Source organism: Dendroctonus ponderosae, unplaced genomic scaffold (genome assembly GCF_020466585.1).
Source record: "Dendroctonus ponderosae isolate FM_Combo_2020 unplaced genomic scaffold, Dpon_F_20191213v2 Dpon_F_20191213_7, whole genome shotgun sequence".
Taxonomy (NCBI): domain Eukaryota; kingdom Metazoa; phylum Arthropoda; class Insecta; order Coleoptera; family Curculionidae; genus Dendroctonus; species Dendroctonus ponderosae.
In genome coordinates, this window is record NW_026018916.1 from 6504177 (window position 1) to 6524285 (window position 20109).

A 20109-nucleotide genomic window follows, 5' to 3' on the forward strand; every position below is an offset into this window, starting at 1 on the left:
GAACATAAGTATAGCCTCAGAAAAATAACGAAAATGGTACAGCATTAGCACAGCATGCACAACAGAAGTTGCATAATTTTGATTTTGATAACAAAAATACTGATTAACGAGAGGAATTATAATAAGAGAAGAGTCCATGAAATGATACAGATGAAAAAACATAACAATGCTATGAATTTCAGATCGATACCGACAATCTTAGCTCAGTATATCATACATTAATTAAATGAAATAAACATAGAATATTGACTAACACCTGGTATATTGAAGAATTTTGCAAACCAAAAATAATATTCTCAGAATGCAAAGAAAAATAGCTGAAAGTAAAAGAAATGAATATAAACATTATTTTATTCGCTTTGTGTCCGATAATGGACAAAATTAATACTCCAAATGCATGCCAGGGCTTAAAGCAGCAACAACGCTACACATGTAAGTAAAAATATTTAAGTATCTGAACGAAGAATTCTAGTCTCTTCCCAAATTTGATTGTCCTGACTAATCACCTGTTAGGCCTAATTAATTTTAGAATGTTGTAAAGTATTGCTATTGTGATGTATTTTAATGTGTGATATGATGAGGCTGTTGACGAACGGTGGTTGTTTTTTAAATTAATGAATTTTTTTTTAACTATGTGTTATTTTAGAAAAACTGATGATGGTGGAAAAATACACCGAAACGTATTTTGATTGATAAATAGAGACAAGAAATGGCTGACACCCAGGAATGAATTTTGATTTGGAATTGAAACACAGTCAGGAAAGTATGTACAATAAAAAATTAACAAAATTATTATTTAAATTAAATTTAAATTATTGTTTAAATCTTTGTTACCTTTATTAAATACTCAAAGATATATTTATAGATACTCAAAAAAACTTTTTTCATTAAAAGCTACCCAAAAATGTTTTAAATCTCTTCGTTTTTCTTTTCCGTTTGAAACCATCAACACATTTTGGGAAGTGTTGCAGCAGACAAATTTTCACGGACTTTAAAAACTCTCTTACCAATACTATTTCGTCCCGGGCCTACCCATAGAGTAAGTAATTTTTAGTACTTATTTTACTTTCTCTATGGGCCTACCCTTAGATATAGATATAGATAAAGACAAGTAGGGGACTCTCAGTAGGGTGAGATATAGCCACAGAATATACCCCCAGGGGGATATTTTGTGGATTTAGCTGGCGTTTCAGAGGTGTTCTGTGGCGTTTTGGTTGGAGCTGCTACTTGAGAAGTCGCGGATAGAGTTCGCCACAAGCATCACCACAGAAGATCCCTAATTAGCGTCATCTGCGTCATTAGTGACATTTAATGTTGCGCTGTGTCCTGTAAAATGGCGTCGTTTTTCCGATTTCCATTTTTACCCCAAGTCTAATTGCGAAATAATAGAATAAACATTGAATGCGTGAAGGTGCAGTGTATTAGTGGAGCCGAAAAGAAGCCATAAATACATACCATGGAGGCTGTGAAAGCCTTCAATGCGGAGGTAAATTTGTTTTTGACACTGAACGCAAACGATTTGGACCATTGATTATTTTCCGGAGAAATAAAAATTAAATCCATATTTCCCTAGCTTTACTCCTAATAGGAGTATGCAAGCTTCTAAGCTATTTTCTAACTGTTTAAAACGGCCCGAAGGTACTTAAGCCGACAGGATTGAGTATTTTAGGAATTTGTAACCTAACCTTTTAGAGATGTCCAGCCATCATGTAATGTTTAAAAGAAACGTGCCCAAACTGAGTAAATTATATCAAATAGCAAATTTTAATCACATGTTATATCAATATGATGGCCAATCACATGATATATCTGAGTTTTTACAGGAAAATAATTTGATATTAAATTATAAATATCTATGACATAAACATAGGCCAAGATCTTTATGAAAGACCTATATGAAAATATATGAGGTATCTATTTAGTTATGTGGGGAGAACATTGGGAAGTTAGATTTAGAAGATAATTTGAAAATACAACATTCAAGAAATTTCAATTTTACATTCAATTTTTTCGACATTCAACACATTTTCAACTTCTTTTTAACAGAAATCTTGCTCTGGATCATCAAATGAAATTGAATCTTTATTTAGATACAACTAAAAACTTCGGTTTCGAAAAATGTTCAAAGATATGTTATACATTTTAATTAATTGCAACTGTTATTAAGAAAATGTAGTATATTAATGTGAATTTAAGCAATATTTTGCAAATACCCTAGTTCATAAGTTATTATGTCTTACCAATACTCTTCAAACATTTTAATGTAGAACATACTATGAAATTGCATGAACTTAAAATTGCATTTTCGGGTATTAGTCTTACTATTTTGAATAAAACGTGTAAGAACGTACATACGTATTAAAAATATAGAGAATGGTCCAATTTTATACGATACTCTAAGGACATAATCTACATGCAAGAACAGAAATGTAATATACAGGATGGTTCAAAATTGTCAACTATAGAAAGGGACCACTCTTAAAACTGCACTCCTTCAACAAATGCTTGTTATTTTATTTCTTAAAAACAGGTAAAATACGAAACGGTATCCATGTTAAGCCTCACAGGCTTAATAAATCTAGAAATAAACCATTTACAAAAACTTGCTAGGGACGTGTATACAACTTGAACAAATTAAATCTTTTTATAAGGTAACTTTGAGGAAGCATTTAATGAAACTACGTAATATTCAAGTAAAAAAGAACGTCTTCAGACTTTTTGGAAGTCAATACTTTTCCAGGAAAGTCATTAGAGTCATTCCAAATTTCCAATACATGTGCATGACCAAATCCACCGACTTTTTTAATGAGTCTTATTACGTTTAAGATTTTGATGAAATGACCATTGAACTTCGCTCCTATGCGCTAATTTTCGTTAGAAATAAAATGTGTATTTACTTGTTCTAAAAGTGTAAAAATTAGTGCATTTGAGCGATGTTCAATAGTAGTTTCCTAAAAATTTAGTGTAAAACTGTAAAGTAATACAACTCATTAAAAAAGTAGGTTGATTTGTAATTAAAAACAAAATTGAATTGAAGTGACACAGTTTTTTCGGGTATTCGAGTAAAAATATGCCCTTAAAGTCTGACATATAAAAATAGGACCATCATGGAAAAGAATAGTTTATTTAGACTGAATAAACTGTTCGCAATATTTATATATAGTTGAGTGTAAATGTTTAATCAAAATGTCGCGTTTAATTTCTCAACATCCTATGATGTTTTTTATTACTGGGACGTTAGCAAATTCTGTGATCTAATTTCTTTAAGAAGCTGCAATCCTGACCGAGATGAGCCCGATATCGTTTCCATAAACCAAAAATGAACATCCTGAAAAATATTCTCAAACTCTAGTATTGAAAAAACAGTAAAATATCCACATGCCTACAGAAAAATACTGAATTACAATTACTGTACTTCTCCGTGCCATTTTTTGTCATTATATATTTTTTCTTGAATTATCTTCTTAAATTTATTTGTAGTGATTATATTAATAAAAGTGCAACAGAGGTAAAAACCTCCTTTCCAAAAATGTCGACTGGAAATTGCGAAAAAACAGCCACCCTGCCTTAACACTCAGCACTGCAAATAATTAGAAAATTGTCAAAATGTTGCATTAAAAAAATAAAATAAATGGCGATAAAAGAAAGGAAATATGTGCAATAAAAAATTTATAGAAAGAAATCAGAAGTTATTTTTATCAATAGAAAGAAAATAAAATAAAAATGCGCAAAAAACATTGCGTCCGAAAATTAGATAAGCTAAGTATACTTACCTAAAGTGAAAGTAAGAGATTTATTTCAACTATAACTATGTATAATCATATCAAAATTAATATTAGGATTGTTTGAATTATATCTATTAATTTACCAGAAAATGTAAAAAACACCAAATTGTTTATAAAAGATTTCATGTTCGGCAAATTTATGACATTGAATTGATAGAACTCTAAAATGCGAATTTGGAAGTACATACATTTAGGATTTTGCATGTGTATAGTAATGATTAATGGTAGTAAAACCTTACTATATCTTAATACGTATCAACTTACGTGTTTGCTTATACATACAGTTGACCTTTAAGACTTGACTATTTTCTTTATTTAAGCATCTATCTTCTGCTTTCTATCGTTCAAAAACAGGTGCTCCCATTTGAAAAAAAATGATGGTCGTAAATAATTTTTGGACCACCCTGTTTAAATAAATTTGATATAAGAAAATTGCCATTTTCCGAAAAACAGTTCGCTGAATTTTAAATGCATTTAGACATTACTTCTGGGATTCACTGCATAATGAAAATTTATTTAAATTATTTTAATTTTACTGGTGTGAACAACTCTATGGAATTCGTTCATCTGATACTAATGGTGGAGGTATCGAATCCATTTTCATTTCTGCATCATTATTAAATTAGAAACAAATTTTTTGAAAGGTCAACATTTATTCGTTAAATACGGTACCATTACAAATATTTAAAATAATATGTCTACTTTAATCAACTAAATTAATTGAATATTAGTTTATTCTTGCATTTTGATGTTCGATACGAACGTCTAACTCTATATCAAAAACTACAATTTTTACATATCCTGTCTATGTAATTGTATGCCAATTAAATACAGCCTTTTAAAATATCTGTTAGTTTGTTATGTACCCTCAGTTCCGAAGTGTTCTAAATGCAGTTCTGAAATACTCAATTTAGATCTTTTATCCTAACAGCGGCTTAATTGCGGCTATCAGTGCATGGTACTCGCGAAAAAATGAAAAAGTATAAGCTGTGTTCCTAACACTTTATTTTCAAATAGGTTTAAGCACAGAATAATTGAAAAACGAGGAAAAATTAAAACTCAAATTTGATTTTAGTTAGGGTAGTTTATAAAAAAAAATTATTTTTTTCTTTAAATGTTCACTAACAATAAATAAAATAATCCCTATTTTTTCGATGTCAATAGCAATGAAGGATAATTAAAACTACCTTTTGTATACAATATTAAGCATTTTAACAGAATATCAACTACAATACATTCTATGTATTTCTATCTTATTGATTCTTTTTGAACGACTGTGAAAGTATTTGATTTAATGGTGTTGTTTGTTTTACGGCATTGAAAAGCTGTAAAGTGATGTAAAATAATTTGTTGTTTATGCTAACGGGATATTTGAAAATTAGTAAAAAAATTGCAAAAGCTTTACTTATTAAGTACCAGCCATTTTTTATCCCGCATTGTTATGTTCCCATATACATATATGTATGTACTCACTATTAAAATTTGTGAACATGTTTTGAACGGATTTAGGAATGATTCATTTAAATATATAAGCACTTTAGTGTTTTGAATAAATCTGAGGATAAAAATTCATATACATTTTTGAAGTACCGGATGATTTTGTTCTTATGTCTTTAATAATTCATTGCCGAAATACTAAACTGATCAAGCTGTTATTAATTTATTTCAAATTGCGATTTTTTTTAAACTAAAGCTAGGTTGTCACTTACGCAATTCGGTACAGCAACTGTCGAATTGCATACAATTTTCACCCCCATACAGGTTCACTTTAGGCATTTTTTTAAGCGATTTTGTATTGCGCAATAAATTTTATCTAATAGAACGCGTTCTATTTTCGTGCAATTCTTCAGATGTAACTTTAGTGTTTTTGGTGACATTTTTTTAAGTTGTACTATTGATGTGAGTCCGATATTGGACCTTTTTATAATTTGATAGTGAGGTAATTTGAAATTCAGTTATAACCGGAAATAAACAATATCTCTGTTTAGTGTTTATTTTTGGAGGATATTTCAAGATAAGCAAGTTTTGTTGAATTAATTGAGCTGATGCAACTTTGCGTGCAAACCCAGAAAAGTAGCCGTTCGCACCAGAGATAACGTTTTAGAAAACCGTGTAAAAAAAATACGCTTCCGGTCATACCGGAAGTAGGTATCAACGTGCTTATTTTAAATGAAACACCCTGTATATTAATACATTTGGATGCTATTCAACACTTTAAACATATTTCATTGAATATAGGATAGTATAAAACATTTCAATTTACATATCCTATACCTAAGGCAGAACCAAAGTGAAAAAAATTCCTGCTGATTTTTTCTATAAGAATTTTTAATTTTTCCTATAAGAAATTTTGGGTTATTTAATTCGAGTTAGATTTTAGTGTCCGAAAATTCCAATAAAGGGAATTTTTCGCGGCCTAAGTGGACCAATAACTTTTTGAGTTAGGAAAAATTTTCTGGCGAAAATACTAAATTTTTCGTAACTCCAAAAATTGTTGGTTCGTTTAAGTCGCGAAAATAATAATTAGAGTTGAAGTTCGTTCACACGGGGACATTAATGTCGTCCATAACACTGTCATTCGCAGCAAGAAGCCATATGAAACATTAAATTGACAATATTTTGAACTTAAAACGCTTTTGTGACAGTCACAACAACATACGAACTTACCTTTATTTTTAAGATAAATTCATGAAAATTGGAGTTTATGATTTTATATCAATAGTCACCAAAAATCCATTAAAGTGAGTTCTTTTCAACAAGAGATGCGACTCAATTTAACTAGCACAAATTTTCTGATGTGAAAAGTTAATAAGTATTCTAGTTTCTACATCTGCCATTTTTGACAGAAAATTTCAAATATATATATCAAACATGGTGAGACTTAGTTATACATGAAATATATTTAGAATAACGAATAGGGGAAAAATAATAGGGTGTTACATTTAAAATAAGCAAGTTGTTACGGAMGTGTATGCATCTTAAAAATATTTTAAATCGCTTTCCCTCAATTTTTCCTAATTTTAGATTGCCGTGGTTCYCGGTGGGACACCCTGTATATGTAAAATTTTCKAKTCAATTTTTATACATTTWTTTCGCGCGATTAATAAWAATACTTGTTTTAATTTCGATGATGCAATCACATTTCGATTCAGTTGAACATTTTTATCAATTGCAACTTTTTGCAAAATTGCAATTTTAACAATTTAATTTGGTTATTCTCACCAAAGTCTGTAAAATTTAACTCCTTCTGTTCTATTTGTTCTTGTCAAAGTAAATATTTACAATTTAAAGATCGTTCACATTATGATATTAATGTCGTGACGTGAATCACGCAACAATGTYATTGTCTGAACAGTTAAATGTCTCTTTCGAACGGTTAAAAATCAAATGCGGCTGTCTATATCCATCCGTATCGTATGAATCTGATGAACACCATCTAAACCGGAAAGTAAACCCTCCATTTCTTATTTTTTACTATTATTTATTTTTTTATTTTTTATTTTAATTATTTTTACGAAAATCCATTATTACATATTTTTGGAGTTTTACAAAGGATCACAAATATTTAAAATTAGTATCCTATAACCTTTGAGCTCAACAGTTTTCGGAGGATTTCATTTGAATAAACTTCAGTTCGTTCTACAAAATAATAATTATAATATTTTATGCTTACAAATCGAGCGTACCAGATCTGATAAAGTATTAAAAGCTTATATAAATCCTTTCTAGTTTTATTTAGCAAATGTTATCCTAGACAAGCGGTGGAGAGAGGTGGTTCAAGCAGCCAAGACCCACCCAGGGTTGTAGTGCTACAGTTTATTATCATTTCTAGTTTTATATGTTGCATTTGTGAATTTACGCATCGAACAACAGGTGCTAAATGAGGATGTATTTTCTGATCGTATTCCAAAGGGATACTGTTGAGTTATGGTTTAGTTATTCGTAAATACTAGAATATTATATTTAAGCTATTTATTATTCTGTTCCTACAACCAACGTTTTTGTTACAGCTTTCAGCTTTATATGAAGTGAAGCCTCCAATATCAAAAGCCAAAATGACTGCCCTAACTAGAGGAGCTATAAAAGCTATTAAGTTCTACAAACATGTGGTCCAGAGTGTAGAAAAATTCATTCTCAAATGTAAGCCAGAATACAAAGTACCTGGTCTTTATGTGATCGATTCGATAGTGAGACAGTCTAGACACCAGTTTGGTGCTGAGAAAGATGTTTTTGCACCCAGATTTTCGAAGAGTTTGCAGCAGACTTTTGTCAACTTATTTAAATGTCCCCCTGAAGATAAGGTAAGAGTCTGATTTTGGCGCCTAACATTAAAATATTGCTATAGATTTACAAGAACATATATATCTAACACATTTGAATTTTACAGAGCAAAATTATCAGAGTGTTAAATTTGTGGCAAAAGAATCAAGTATTTGCCCCTGAAGTGATTCAGCCTTTGTTTGACTTGGCTGATCCAAATAATCCGATACATCAGCAAATACAGCAGCAAAGCACACCTATTCAGCAAACGAATGGAGCGCAGTCCCAAGTCGCAAAAGGTTGGTACAGTAGATGTTATGCAATTTGAAGGTTTTTGCAATGTGCCAATAATATTTATCAGAATTGATCAGGATTTCGAAAAACATTATTTTAACTAGAGCAAAGAGGACATATCGGTTTTTTATAAGGAGTTTAATAAAAATGACGGGGGACTTGATATACAAAACAGCTGATTTAGGAAAAGAAATAGCGCTTGTATTTATTTATTTGTTTCACTTTCGGTTGAACTCGGTTAACAACGAATTACATAATATTTGTCCAAGAATTGGATACAGAAACAATTGTTTATCATCTACTTTGCAACTGTATGTCAAAAGTTGGTTTATTGCATTGAAACGGTAAAAAATATATTTAATTTAAATCAGTAACTTGGTGCATTCATATAAAGGTAAATTTTGGATGCTATCAAACATCGCAACATATTTATAACAATTGTAGAATTATAATTGTTTCAGTTGGAAGTATTTTTTAATTTTAATTACTATTTATTTTATAATTTATTGTTTGAATAAATTCAAAAACTTTCAATATAGACAAGAATCATTTTATGGTAATTATTATTGATTATTGATGTTTGGCCCAATTTTCTTCAATCATACAATTGTATTCAATATAATTGGTATCTAATTTAGTTATTTCGAAACTAGAAAGTCATAGAATTCAAAAAGTATTCATATAAGATTTACAACCTGAATGAGACTATTTACCTTTCGTTTTGGGACTATATTTGTATGAAAAGCTACGCATAAAATTGTTCAAAATTCGAAATGACATTTTGGAATTATTTAGTAAAAGTGGAATATTTTATATTGTTCTCACCGATTCACATGTCATACCCTAATCAAAAAGGTAAGTTTAAATTTGGATCTGCTTATAATGGAATTGCTTGATATGGGGCTCTACTAAAGGTAAGTCACTAGTTTACAAAATATGGACAACATGTATCTTCTTCTTTATTAGTGATTGGTGATTACCAATCATTATTAAAATGTTTCAATCTTGATATGATATTCACCAATAATACCAGATAATTAAATACAAATGATTATTGCTAAATTATTTTTTAATTGCATGTTGTCTATATTCGATTATGAAACTTAACCTCAAGTTTAAATATCTATGTGTTTATAAAAAATACTCATTTAATGGCAATTTTTTTAAATTTTATTTGAGGGTAGGTTCTGTACTCGTCTTGGTTTAAACAGTTTTGATATCGTCAATGAGAATCGAGAATTCTGAGAAAATAATGAGCATTTTTGGCACATTGCGATGCGCATGCCACTGTCTAAATAAGTTGTTCATGATAGGTTCTCCTGCTCTACAAAGAACACCCACCAAAGTCAACCAGCCTACATCATCGGAGACACCTGCAGCTAATTTGGTTAGTTTTTGGTATAACTGTAGATATCAGTACGCAACCGAGGGATAAAATGCTACCGAAGAAGACATTGGATATTTAAATGGAAAATGTATAGTGGGTGAATTTCGATTAAAAAGTAATTTCAATTTGGTTCAAGTTATGTAAAAAGATATGTTGTACTCACTTTTATTTTTGCAAGTCATTGTTTTGTGAAGAACGTAGTCATTTTCCTTTTAAATTCCACATGACTTTTGTATAACTTTATTCCTAATATTATAATGTATTAAATGCGGATTAATTAAGTTAATTGCTCAATGTTTTCCATATTATCTTGCAATTCCGCCTTGCTGATGGCTGTAATGTGATTTATAGTTAAAAGCTGGATAGAGGCGAGGATGTCAATCAATTATGTAATTGGGGCAGCACTTCGCTAATATTAATTCGTTTTGTAAAATGTCTATTTAAAAATCGAAGGGAAACGGAAAGAATAATTTAAAATTATTTTGTAATTCAATACCAAACTATGGCGAAAATCCGTTCAGTTGTGAACATATTTTGACATTGTGCTTATATGTATTTATTTATTTATTTATTCATTTATTTGTTGCAAAATTGATTTGACGATTTTTTCTGATATTGCACATATAGTTTCACACTTCCTAGATTCAATAATAATTTTAATTAAAAAAGTCTTGCCAGCAGAGTGAAGACAAAGATTACAATCTTAATTTTGATTCTATTGTGTATTACAGTGTTCAAATTATTTTAGATCAAAAGTTTCTATAAACGTATGCTCGTGAATGAATATCTGTGCTTCGTACATGCATCGAAATTTTTTTAGTATTGTTAAATTTATGAAAAACCCCATGCTATAAAAAACTTGTCACTCTTTGTTAAAACATTTGTCCCGTTAAGTGAAGTAAAGTGAGTTAATTTTTTTTAAAACAAGTACATTCAAAAATGCACCTTTTAATAAAAAGTGATAATTTATGAGATTTTAAGCTTGCTTCTTAAGATTGAAAGAATAGAAATCTCAACGCCCAAATTACTTTCGGAACGAAGCGTTTAAGTGTACAAGTTTTTATAAACTTTACTGATTATTTAACTTCAGTGTGATTCAATTGTTCGAGTTTGTGATGAAAATCCGACCATTTTGTATCGTTAAAACACATTGCGGATTCGAATGATCTCCTCATGTTCTCTGTCAAATATAACATTTTTGAATATGTTTAACGTGGTATATGGTAAAATATGAAAATTTCGAAAACTGTGATATTACAATAGTTGGATGAATAGAAAATTTATAATTACTTCTAAAATTAATTATATACAGGGTGAGTCAGTGTCGACAATCATTTGACTTTTTAACGTTTCGGTTTTAGAAAATTTATCTTCTTAAATTTTCATTATCATTATTACTCCAAATTGAAGGTTGAATCAGATATTCTTGTTTGGAGTCTTCAAAGGCTATTGTGTTTTACTTTCTCGTTATTAAACGTCCAATATCGAAAACATCTCATAATTATGTGCATTTAGCAAATACTAAAACGTGAATCCAATGCCTATCCAAACCCGCTCTACAATATGCTAAAAAGATCTTGGAATCTTTGAATTTTAGAATAATAAGTAAACTCGTTAAATGCAAAAAAAATTCGGCGAGACGCGAAGGAAAATATATTTAAATGTTGGTCATTGGATTGGCATGATATTGACTCGATTCACTATTACTTTATCACAAGATATTTAATTTGTTTTAAAGAATTGTTCGAGTTTAATCTTAATTTATTCGCCGGTATAAATTATTTTTTTTTCTGCACTATTCTCCTTCAAGCTCTTTTTCATGATTCATCATTACTAAAATTGTGCTGAATTTAGTGGGCGTAATGTGCTTATACTGACTTTATAGTGATTATACTGCCACTACATTGAACTTTTCCTCACAACCCATCCAATGTATATTGGAGACTGTTCTTGTATACATTTGGTTCTATGTAAGATTTAAAATTCCTAAACACCCATTAACCGATAATATTCTTTAAAATGCGCTTCAAATTACACTTTTTGAACTAAAATTTTTAATAGTAAACTAAGAATAATTTGCAATTCCGTTAATACGTTGTCAAATATATCTTACTAAATTAACGCTTAACAGTAATAGCACGAGAACATTAAATATTATATTTAGATTATATTTTTAGAATATGAAGTACATCCTAAAACCTAATACTGGAAATAACACATTATAAGCATATTATGCACATCAAAATATACTTAATTTAGATGTTCATCAATCGCGTCGTCATTCTTCATCACTAGGTGCTTCTCTTGGTTGTTGATAATATTTATTAAATTCGAAATATCATTGGTAAATCGTTTCCGGATTCTCGAATATATTTGAGTAGAACCGCCTAAAACAGATAAAATAATATTGAATTGTTATTTATTTACATTGCAAGAAAAAGGTGTGGTGCATTTTCAAGTTCAAGCGATGATAAGAACCATATAGTTCACAATTCGCGGTGATTTCTAATAATTATGAAACATTATTTGGACAACTGTAAAATAAACATGAAGTGAACAACTCGACAGCAAGTGCATTCTAAATGAGCTTGAAAACTTATCCATAAGATACAATTGTCTGTTTATAGTTCCTTCTATATTATGTTACCAATTTGAGCTTCTGAAGCATATTCGGATTAAAATTACTTTACCTCTCATGTAATATTATATAAATTCATTCACTTTATAAGGTATCTACGATATGAATGAACTGTTGTAAAATTGACGCTGTATTGTTTCTCTTGAGTTTTCAGGTTTTTTCATTTATCCGTTGATCTAAACAACTTGAACTGATACCCAACCAAATATTTTTTATTGTATATCTTGGGTTTAAAGCTAAAAGTGACCAAGTCCAAAATTGCCGTTTTTGTGTTTGTCGAAGTAATTTAAAAAACTAAAATATTTGCCTGCAAAAACTGACGAAGTCCCGATATTTTAGACTTGGTCAGTTTTAGCTTTAAGCCCACAATCTGAATAATGGATCAGAGAGTTTTCGAAATAGACCTGTTAACTGAATGTAAGAAGTTAACAGGAAGTTTAGTTGTATGTGATCTGAAGCAAAACTTAGTTGAACTATTTATTTCGGTTATTTTCAAAAACACGCACTTTGAAATGCCAAACGGTTATCCTGACGTATATGCCCACTTAACTTTAAAAATATTAAATCTTTTATGTCGAATATCTAACAGGCAAACTAAATCCTTTAACTATTGGTGTCTCCATGTGTAAAACTTGTTTTCGTTTGGATTTCTGTCTGACGTTTTCTTGAATCTTAGGCAGACATTTTCAAAACCGAAATTTGAGTAGGAATATCAGTGGAGCCAAAACCATTTTCCCACATTGCAAAAACTGTTAATTGTCTTTTTTTAACTATCTGTCTTTAAATTCGTTTTACCGACTTAAAACAAATTGAGGCTATTATGAGTTTTGTCGATATAAAACTTGAGTAAGTTTTATGAGTTATGAGGATTGTCGATTTAATCTTATTATTTCAAGTTGGTCAAATCATTTCCCTAATAAACTCATTACTACTTGATAATTAACATTAAAAAGTAATCCTTGTTTATGTTTTACGTAAATTCACGCAATTTGCCGATTGAAATTTCATCGGCAAGATGTAGATGCTTCATAATTTTTATTTTGATTTAAATAATTGCAATGGAAAAAACTACCAGTTCGTTATTACACAGAGTAACGAATTTGCAAGACGCTCACTTTTAGATCCGATAATATTCAGCCGAGTCGAAAATGTGTGTCTAGTTCTCAGAATTGTGAGTTATTGTTATTATAACCGGGTTGTGAAATATTATTCGAGTTGTTATACGATTTTATTCTTCGTCTTATAATACCAATTATTTTATGAAATCTCAACTGTTCCTATGGTCTTCAGTAAATGTAATAAATTTGACCAACCTGCTACTTTTAGCTACTTTTACCAAATTTTTTGTATTCTCCATGTATTTGCTATCAGTTGCCAAAAGAAAAAGCAGCCAAAGGAGTTGGAATCATTCTTTTAATATTTAGAATCTTCTGTTCATTGCATTTTATACTATAATATTTTAATTATCAAGTGCGAATATTTTGAAATCGATGCGAGTATTATTACATAACAAACTTATTATTATATAACAAACGTATACTTTTTAAACTTTGACAAAAATATTTCTACCTTTGAAACTGAAGTTTAAATTAGACTAATCTCATAATCATGCGTATCCTAAATGCAACTTTCACCTGAAAAATTATTGAACTATGAAATATTTTAATATGAGTTAGTTAACTTACACGGTTTATTTAATTGTTTTGTATAATTATAAGGCAAGTAATGTTAACTTGAAACTATTTTGTTGACTATGTAAAGTAGTGTTTGTTGTATATTATGTGTTTAAGTATAAGATAATTGAGCAACTTATTTAGACATGGCATTGAAACCTATTTATTTTATGGCATGCGTATATTACACATAAACATTTACAAATGTCTGCATAACATTTAATTATTTGCAGAACCTAACCGATCCAGTGTTGCAACAACTGCAGCATCTTCAACGTTTGCTATCCAAAGGAGCGGACGCTGCTACGGTCAGGGCTGAGCAAGTGCATTTCGACAAAAAACTTCTCGACTTTGATTATGGCGATGATGAGGAAGAAGTAAATCCCAGTCCAAGACCGACCCAGTCCGGTTCATCATCTGCCGACCCAGTAGCTAGGTTGGTCGAAGATACTGAATATATGCTGAATATTTTTGTTCATTTGAAACTATTTTCAGCCTTCTGACTAATCCAGAAGTGCTGAGGCAACTTCAGACACTGCAAAGCACATTGGCAGGCGCTGTGAACCCACCGTCTGTAGAATCAGAGAATGACCGAATGAAGAAATTACATGAAATGAAGCTGCAAGAAGATGAATTTGATAAACGTTTAGCTCAAACTGTGCCTGTAAGAATCGATGTTTATTTGCGATTTTTACATATTTACGAAAACCGCAAACAATTTATTAATTTTTTGCAGAACCTACCTTTCGCAGCCGAGTGTGACTTCAAGTTAAGTTCAACGACGAGTATGATCGGGGGGCTTCATTTCATTGCACCTCAACCAGAGATCCAAATAGGACAAGGATACGAAATCCAGAATGATACTAATACATTTTATGGTAGTCAGCCTGTCACCAATGAAGTTGAAGTAACTTTGTTATTTGAGCTGTGAAAATGGTATATTTAATCTAATATTTTTAATTTTACAGGTAATCAACTTGGATCATGATGATTCACATTCAGAAGATGAACGATACAAACGGAAAAGAAGCCGTTCACGATCACGCGATAGAGGCAGAGAAAAAGACAGACGACGAAGAACGAGAAGTAGATCTAGATCTAGGTAAAGTAGAAAAATTTAAAAATATATCGAATCTAGTGTCTTTGCAATTATCTTTTATGTTATGTATATATATTGTTTTGTTATAGGGGTAGAAGGCATAGGTCTAAATCTAAAGATAGGAAAGAAAAGGAGAAGCGCGAAAAGCAAAAGGAAACAGAAAAGGACAAGGAGCGAAAAAAAAGAGGGTTACCTGCTATGAAAAGCAACAATTTGAGCGGCAAGTTAAATCAAATGTAGTTGTAATTGGTTATATGACTTTTGCATGGGTTTTCAGTGTGCAGCACTACTTTGTGGGTGGGGCATCTTTCCAAATTAGTTCACCAAGATGATCTGTCAAATACCTTCGGCGAATTTGGTGATATTGTGAGTATCGATTTAATATCACCTCGAGGATGTGCGTTTATTGTTATGCATCGGAGGCAAGACGCAGCAAGATGTCTTGCAAAATTGAAAAACTATAATCTACATGGAAAAGCCATAACGGTAAGTAGTCGATATTTTAGAGCGATTAATTCAAGTCATTCGTCCGCGGTCGTACGAACTAACATATCTCCAACCAAAGAGACACTTTCGTATCATCGTACCATCGTATAAACGGATGCGTGGGACACGGGCTTAAGCAGTTAGACCTATTTTTTTCAAAAGTTAAATGTATTGTTAATTAATTGCAATTCTCATCTTTCTATTAGATTGCTTGGGCTCCTGGAAAGGGAGTGAAAGGCAAAGATCTAAAGGATTATTGGGAAGGTGATTTAGGAGTGTCTTATATCCCATATAACAAACTTAGGCCAGACATGGATTTGGAAGCTTTGGAAGACGGTGGTATGGAGCTAATTTATAACTTGTTTATCTGTTCTTTTGTTTAACTTATGATCACTCTTTTCAGGTATGATCGATGAAGATTCTATGCCTGATTGGATGAAGATGAAAGTTGAAGAAAGTGCAAAGAAGAAAGTTGCAGATTTGACACCATTTTTAATGGGAGGTAACAGTTATAAAATTGAAAGTGTTGTAATCTGGTTTAACCGTGCTTTATCTTGTTTTAGCTGGTGACACATCTAATCATTCAACAATCGATACCAGCCAGCCTCCTCCACTCCCACCTTCTAGTCTCATGCAACCCCCAATGCTCTCTATGGTAAATCCGTTTCAAATGAATAACCGATTTTTGAGCATGATTCCTAACATGGCAAACTTGGCTAATTTGCCATTGGGAGTGCCGCCACCCAATATGGCACCTCCTTCTATAATGTCTAATTTGGGATTAGGAGTCGGGTCGCCTTTTCAAGGTTAGTCATACAAATGAAAAATGTTAAAATTGATGTTTCAAATAACTTAAATTGTTTTATATATTTTGGTCTGTCATTTTAGGACCTCCCGGGTTTATTCCGCCTGGAATGCCGCCTCCACAGCAGCAAGAGCAAAAGCCAAATGCACAACCTTCCTCAGATGTAAAACTGCGTAATCTGAGCGAGTCTTTAATGAACTTGACGGGGCAACCGTTGGGTTTACCACCTCAACTTCCAACGCATCTTCCGCCTCCGCCTTTGCATTCGCTTATGGACGATAGTATGGACGTTGAAATGGAAGATGCAGGTATGATAGGTTTATACACATTCTAATAACGCAATTATAATTTGAGTATAAATTATGCAATTAAGAAGATCGCCGACTAATCTTATCAACGTAAAATCAAGTCAAATTACTTACCATTTGTCATTTTATGAAACTTGACGCTCTTCTCCAAAAAACACTCGTGAAGTTTATTTGTGGTATTCGGAACGCTATTGTTAGAAGTATACTCCGACATGAGCCGCATGTAATAGTTTCTATAAATATAACAAATAGCTTTAAATAAACATAAAAAACTAATTTTTAGACAAATACAATTTTATTGTATTGTAGGTAACCATAATAAATTTTGTAAATAAAGAAATAAAACACAAAAACTTTATTCATTCACGCACTGATTATAGGCTAGTGCAAATATTTGAAAAAAAATCCGCCCGTATAGCAGTCAAATCGATTTTTTTGTTTATTCATTTAGTTTGAATAAATCCATTATCATCCTAAAATTGGTTCTAAGTATTGGTTACTCCAAAAAACCTGCTTGATAGCTGTGTTTTTCTAATTAGGGCTGCTGACTGGCTTCAATCAATTCTAACTGATTACCACTTCAATATACACTTTATTACAAAAAAAAATATGTCGTTTGATTGGATTTTCTTCAGTGTGCCCACACCTGCTTCCTTTCAATTCTAACTGATTCCCATCACTGTGTGATTTAATACTGATTGAGTTTTAAATTTTGGAAACACCGTGGCGGGGAAATGTGGGTGACAATCTATGACTCGACAATAGCCCAATCCATATCCAGTAGCCTCAAGTTTTACTTTTTGTAATTTTAGTACATCCGGACTTGAACAAACCGCCACCAAATATTGCATTGAGCGATCAGCTTCAAGCTGCACTGAATGTCCCTTTTATTAGAGACAACAGGCGAGATGACTCTCGCTTCTCACCTTCCAGGAGAGATGGACGAGATAACAAGAGAGATCGCAGCAATGAAAGAGGTCGGAGGAGGAGTAGGAGCAGGGAACGAGATCAAAACAGGTAATGTTAAATAGAAAGAAATATTAACGAGATGCAGCGAATATTAAAGTTCCGTGGGTGTTCCCATATGTTGCCGGTATCCGGAAGATTCTGAACTAATTTTTTTAATACATATTTAAAATATATGTTTTTATTGGATTCTTTTTCATTAGAGACCGGGATAGAAATGGAGCACGTGATCGCGAGCGTCGAGATAGAGACAGGGATTTCAGCAGAGGCGGCCGAGATAGAGATCGCCGTGGGGGCGACAGAGATCGTGTTAATAGGTAAATCTCCTTTGAGAAGTTTGTATATATTTAGGGCTGTGATGTTAATTTTGCGATTTTGCTTAATTTATTTCAGATGGGGTGCAGTAGATCGCAGAGATGACCGAGGTTCGTCGGATCGTCGAGATAGTGGTTATGATCGCCGCGCAGGTCCTCTTGGTCGACGTGATACAAATGATAGACGAGACGATTCTTTTGAGAGGAGAGATGCGGCTCGATCTACTGAACGGAGAGATTCTGTTGATACGCGAGAGAAAAATGACAGATCAAAAACACTTAATGACCGACTTAAAGAAATGGCTGGTATGCTTTTCTTATTTTTTATATTTATTTATTTTATGTATTTATACTATTATCGATTAAGAATGCAACTAAACTATTAATTTAGGTATTAACTTCGATAACGCGGCGGATCAAAGCGAACGGAAAGCTTCTCCCCGAAATCTAGGAGCTTCCGAGGCAAAAGCTGATTCTCCAAAGGAAGGAGGATTACGTTTTGAACCACCTGTTAGTGGTAAGGAATCTTTTAATACTCGCTTTGCGCCACAAGCTAAATATTTTGTTTAAAACACACATTTTTGGTACTAGTAACCTGAGAAACCACTATGATTTACTCTATTTTTCTATTGAGAAACACTGCATCTCTGAACTTATGGTACAAAAATTTCTAACATAGAACATCTTAATTTACTGTTCCTGTAAGGTCATTCATAATCGTTCAGATTGTAAATATAGTTTTCTGATGGCTTTTGCCAAATACGGAGCAAGCAATCTATTAAAAACGAAAACCTGGCTTTTTGCCATTTTTGGTCTTTATTCCACTCAGTATTTACCATACCCTTTATTAAGGTGGCAAGGGCCTTTATTAAGGGAGCTCAATCAAAAAATGAAATTCTAAAGCATTGAATTCTGCTCAACTGATTTCTTCGTCATTTGAAAGTCGAAAGTAATAGAACGGCAATTACCATAAATGAAATCACCATAATGAGGTGAATTACATAGAAAACAAATCAAAGCATTAGATTTGACGAAAAAATTAAAAAAATTGCTACAATTTCATACCACATATTTGATGAATTTATAATTTTATTATTAATGTAATTGAGTCTCTTTCGCCAATGACTGTGCTAGTCGCTTTTAATGGGTAAGGCGAAATGCAACATAATGTATGATTACGTTTTTGAGCTGAACTCAGGAACGATAGAAATTCAACCGATATTTAGTCAAACAGCAATGTGCTTACTATATTACTTATTTTGTTTGCATCGGAGTAATAAAGCTTTTCTTAGTTTCAGAAGACATTTTTTCAAGTTTACCACCTGAGACCGGACGAGAAGATAGATCATCCACGGATTTAGTACGAAATCCAAGTCCGCCCGATAATAAATCAGCTGATTTAAATAACGAAGGAGTACCTCAAGGCAATAATGAATCATCAGTTACTCCATGCAATGAAAATGAAGATAGTCTACAGTTATTGACCTCGTCAAGAGGAATTGAGTTGGGTTCTGATTTGCAAGATTCCAAGCAATTTGGTCGAGAAAGATATGAAACTGGTGGTTCTAAAGAATTCGGCTTTGGCGGACCGAGATCATTTGATGGGGATGGATTAGGCTCTTTCGGCGCTTTTGGACCTGAAGGACCGGACTCCTTTAGGCCTGACGGTCCGTGTCATTTTGCACCTGATAAACCTCCATTTAGAGGTGAGACTGCAAACAAATAATTTAAATCAATTTTTTAATTATATAATTATTGGTTCAAGGTCCTTCGTTTGGAGATGAAGGGTTTGGAATTCCTCCTGATCGAATTGACGGATTTAGTTCTAATTTTCCACCACCCGGATATGAAGGACCTCCAGAAAGATTTATCAGAGGTGGTAGAAGGGGTCGAGGACGAGGTACTTTTACTGGACTATTATGTTCTAAATAGTTTTATCTTTCTCTCCATATAATTTATCTATAATAGTTGATTGATTGATTCTTATATCAGTAAATCTCTTCATTTTAGTCATTTGAGTGGCTTACTTGCAGAGCACGTACAATTGTTCTATATTGCTAAATGTAACAAATTATTAATTATAATTAAAATAAA

General features: G+C 31.9%; 1 protein-coding gene and 2 long non-coding RNA genes across 7 annotated transcripts in view; 1 reads left to right on the forward strand and 2 right to left on the reverse strand.

Moving 5' to 3' along the window:
• Positions 1–1249: 1249 nt before the first annotated feature.
• LOC109543087 overlaps positions 1250–20109 on the forward strand; it is a 24268-nt gene continuing 5408 nt past the window's right edge. For 3 of the 5 annotated variants that reach the window (XM_048668642.1, XM_019912615.2, XM_019912616.2), the window contains exons 1-20: positions 1250–1486; positions 7796–8086; positions 8173–8344; positions 9653–9726; positions 14271–14473; positions 14533–14701; positions 14774–14944; positions 15006–15139; positions 15226–15356; positions 15414–15622; positions 15829–15961; positions 16026–16124; positions 16186–16428; positions 16511–16735; positions 17548–17752; positions 17905–18018; positions 18095–18321; positions 18407–18532; positions 19308–19721; positions 19781–19915. In XM_048668642.1, the coding sequence (XP_048524599.1) occupies positions 1457–1486; positions 7796–8086; positions 8173–8344; positions 9653–9726; positions 14271–14473; positions 14533–14701; positions 14774–14944; positions 15006–15139; positions 15226–15356; positions 15414–15622; positions 15829–15961; positions 16026–16124; positions 16186–16428; positions 16511–16735; positions 17548–17752; positions 17905–18018; positions 18095–18321; positions 18407–18532; positions 19308–19721; positions 19781–19915 (3505 nt within the window). In that variant the 5' untranslated portion in view covers positions 1250–1456. Of the gene's footprint in view, positions 1487–7795; positions 8087–8172; positions 8345–9652; positions 9727–14270; positions 14474–14532; positions 14702–14773; positions 14945–15005; positions 15140–15225; positions 15357–15413; positions 15623–15828; positions 15962–16025; positions 16125–16185; positions 16429–16510; positions 16736–17547; positions 17753–17904; positions 18019–18094; positions 18322–18406; positions 18533–19307; positions 19722–19780; positions 19916–20109 lie in introns of those variants that run through there. The other 2 variants (XM_019912614.2, XM_019912617.2) reach the window with 2 other exon arrangements.
• Positions 11881–12699, reverse strand: LOC125505221. Its single transcript, XR_007282019.1, has 2 exons — positions 12417–12699; positions 11881–12113 (listed from the first exon to the last, which is right to left on the reverse strand). It is a non-coding gene; the product is annotated as an uncharacterized LOC125505221 (long non-coding RNA).
• Positions 20051–20109, reverse strand: part of LOC125505219 — a 2621-nt gene continuing 2562 nt past the window's right edge. Inside the window, exon 2 of the long non-coding RNA XR_007282017.1 lies at positions 20051–20109. This exon is cut by the window's right edge and continues 361 nt beyond it. This is a non-coding gene — a long non-coding RNA (uncharacterized LOC125505219).